Genomic DNA, 3,308 nt, shown 5'->3' with positions numbered 1-3,308 from the left:
GCCCCCCCGCCCCCCCCCCCCCCCCCCAGCATTCCTCCACGGTCACACTAGCTACTGCAGAATTACCGGGGAGCCAGGCTGTCTGCGATGGACAAATGCCCACATGCCATTATCTGCAGACCCCAGTGCCACCAAGCATCAGCAGCCAGGCTCCTCACCCCCCAGCAAGTTCTGATGCACTTTTGTCTGCTCCTTGTCCTGGACTGTACCCGCTGGAGTACTCAGCTCTGGCCGGCAGCCATCAGGCAGTGCACTTTCTGCTCATCCCTCAGCCTGAAGAGCATCATGGAGTAACTGTTTCATCAGACAGGAGCCCTCAGCATGCACCACCCGAGGTTTCACTGAGAACTCTCAGGGGATATAAGGACTACAGGGAAGCTCAGAAATACATGAGAGCACTAGATGCAAGAGAAGGAGTATGGATGAGGACACAGCAAGCTGAAGAGACCATCTGCTTTCAACCACAGAGCTGCAAGTGCAGAAGGAGCCTCAGCTGCACTTTCTGCAGCCAGGGGATCTGCCAAGGAATGCCTCACCTTGGGGTCATAGTCATTGGCTTCTGCTCCATAACCAGATCCATTATCCTGCTGATAACTTGTTCAGCAGGAGCTATCAGAAGACAGCAAGCTTTGCTCAGCCAATGCTTCCCAGTTAGAGTCATCCAAGAAACCATCTGCTTTCAGGTGCCTTTCCCCACAGAGCATCCTCTGCAGATCTGGGAGATCTTATGAACCCCAGTGCTCATCAACAGAGGATGAGCTGCAAGTGCCTGAAATACAGTCAGGAAGCATCCCTGAATGCAGGTGACGACCACAAGAGCCTGCCAGCCCCACCAGGCACACCTTACCGTGTGAGGGTTGTCATAGTAGACACCAATGGAGCAGAGCTTCGAAGAGATGCTGCAGCCATCTGTGAAGAGCTGCCCGGATTCACCATACGGGCCTACCCTGAACTTGTAGGCCAGCGTAATGTTGCCGAGAGGTGGGGAGCCAGCGCTCACAACCACCTCCGTGAAGAGCCCCGAGTAGACAACGAAACCGAAGACAGTCAGCAGCAGCAGCACGACCAGCGCCGCGATCAGCCCGAGGAGCACCCAGTCGGACATGATGGACACTTGGCGCTCCAGGGTTCCTGATGGACTAGTGGTGAGAGGAGAGAAGAAAAAGGAGGGGAGTTAAACCAGCACTTGGACAAGCAGTCACTCTCTAAAGCTATATATTTGCAGCTAAACACATCCAATTCCTCTTATGTGTGAAGCTTAAAGACAGTGGAAATCCCCCAGAAACCTCCTCTATATTAGTCCCATGTTGCATCAGCCTGTTCCAATTGGTCACCAGGTACAAATTATACTGCTTCAATGCCTCTTGGGAATGAGGTGGTTACAGAGAGGGGACAGAGAGGCACCGTCCCCATCTCCCCAGAACCAGCCCCACCGCTCACATCCAGCCTCACACCCAGGACACATCAAAACCCACCCCAGGAGCCTCCATCACCCACCAGATCAATAGATAGACAGCACCGGGCTAAGGACCAGGGGACCGTAATCAAATAATTTATCATTTATAGATACCAGACCCAACATTGTGACCAGGGCAGCCCCTTTGTGAAAAAGTCGAGAAGTCCAGGTGTTTAATGACCCAAATGAGGACCACGGCAGTTCAGAGCTGAGCCCTGCATCCAGCCTGGCACAGAGGAAACTGAAGAAAAAACATCCCCAGGTGAAATGAATTACCAGTAATCCTTTTAGATGGGTATTTTTTTTTTCTTTTTTTAACCTAAATGAGTTTTTATAACCCCAACCAAGGCTTCCTGTTTTGTTTGCTGCCTTTTTTTCTCTCTTGTGCTCGCTGTGGGACCCAGCAGCCTGGCGACCGCCTCCTGCTTGTTTTCACCCACCAAGCGCAACCGCTCTGGGGAGTTGCGACCCAGCCCGGCACAGGAGAGTTGTTTGTGTTTTATTCTCCCTCGAAACACAGCTCTGGTCACAAGGATTGGCTGCGACGCTCCCCTGGGACTTTCGCCGGAGCTGGATTTGAAAGCAGAGGTTGAAGTAAACAATTCACTTTTACCTCCGTGTTATAAACACACTTTGTCCAAAAAAAAAAACCAAAAAACAAAACAAAAAAAAAGAGTTGCTCACAGCAGCTGCTGCTCCCTCAGCTTCACAGCAAGAGAAAAACCACATCCTGGTAGGAACTGCAGGCAGCTCCGCTCCACCCCGGTGAGCAGGGGTTCAGCCAAACCGAGCCCCGCGGAGCCGGCACCACTCCCGGCACCACGGCCGGGGACCAGACCGCGCCACAGCCCCACTCACCTGAAAAACCAGCTCAGCCCAGAAACGGCTCACGACATCTGCCCCACATGGGGTGTGGGATCCGCCACGCTGCAGCAGGAAAAAATAAATATCATTTGCTTCCTTTCAAACTCATGAGGTCAAAAGCAAAACAAGAGTGACGTGACGACGGAGCAGCCAAAAAGGCACCCAATAGCCTCGGACCTGCTCCCCCGAGGAGGGGCATCCTGAGGAGCACCTTCTCCCACAGGACCCTGCAGGCTGAGGTTTCTTCCCAAAACTCTGTGTGAACGCACGGGCACCAAAAAACACGGAAATTGGAAAGGAATGGCGAAGGAGGATGATGTCCTGCTGGCGTGTCCCACCCTGGGCTCCCCCGGGACACCCGAGCCGCAGCCAGTGCTACTCCTGGGGGACCTCCTTGCTGCACACCCCCAGACCCACAGCCTGGCCGGAGCTATGGGTCCATCCCGCCTCCAGCAGCCCCTCGCCTCCTCCCAGCACAGATTTATTACTCCAAATCACGTTTTTGGTGATTCTCCCTGAGCCGCCAGTCCCACACCCAGCCCGAGGGCCCTGGGGACGCCGGCCCCAAGGGAGAAGAGGGTATTTTGGGCTGTTCTTCCCGGTTCCCGTGGCTCGTTCCCCGCCGACGGCAGACATGGGCCGTTTCCCACCTGCCCCCACCGTGGGCAGCGGGAGCGGAGCTCGCCCGGCCCCTGCCCGGCCGGGAGGCCGTTCCCCCCGCGGTGCAGTGCCCGGGCGGAGTGTAGCGTTTAACCGGGGCGGCTCCCGGCCCTGCCCGCTGGTACCCGCGGCTCCCGGCCCTGCCCGGCGCCGGGCAGCGCCCTCACCACCGGCACTGCCACCGGCTGCAACCCCCGCCGCCGGTGCAGGGAGGGATCCTCCGAGCCGTCGCCGGGCCCGGCCGGCGCCCACCGGCTCCAAGCAGGCCGCGGCCTGGGAGGGGGCGGGGGGACCGGACCGGAACGGCGCTGGCCTGCCCGGCCCCGCC

At 57.2% G+C, this 3,308-nt stretch overlaps 1 protein-coding gene across 2 annotated transcripts in view; it reads right to left on the bottom strand.

Annotated features, from left to right (window-relative positions):
- The window catches only part of TEX264 (testis expressed 264), a 43,149-nt gene extending 40,766 nt beyond the window's left edge, over positions 1-2,383 (bottom strand). Inside the window, exons 1-3 of one of the 2 annotated variants that reach the window (XM_014959490.1) lie at positions 2,315-2,358; positions 1,897-2,026; positions 848-1,139 (exon numbers count right to left, since the gene is read on the bottom strand). In XM_014959490.1, coding sequence (XP_014814976.1) covers positions 848-1,105 — 258 coding nt within the window. In that variant the 5' untranslated portion in view covers positions 1,106-1,139; positions 1,897-2,026; positions 2,315-2,358. Of the gene's footprint in view, positions 1-847; positions 1,140-1,896; positions 2,027-2,314 lie in introns of both variants that reach the window. The other variant, XM_014959489.1, reaches the window with a different exon arrangement.
- Between the last annotated feature and the right edge of the window lie 925 nt (positions 2,384-3,308).

The sequence above is a fragment of the Calidris pugnax genome, unplaced genomic scaffold, assembly GCF_001431845.1.
Source record: "Calidris pugnax isolate Ruff unplaced genomic scaffold, ASM143184v1 scaffold407, whole genome shotgun sequence".
Taxonomy (NCBI): Eukaryota; Metazoa; Chordata; class Aves; order Charadriiformes; family Scolopacidae; genus Calidris; species Calidris pugnax.
The sequence above is the reverse complement of the archived record's forward strand: the minus strand, read 5'-3'. Positions and strand labels throughout refer to the sequence as shown.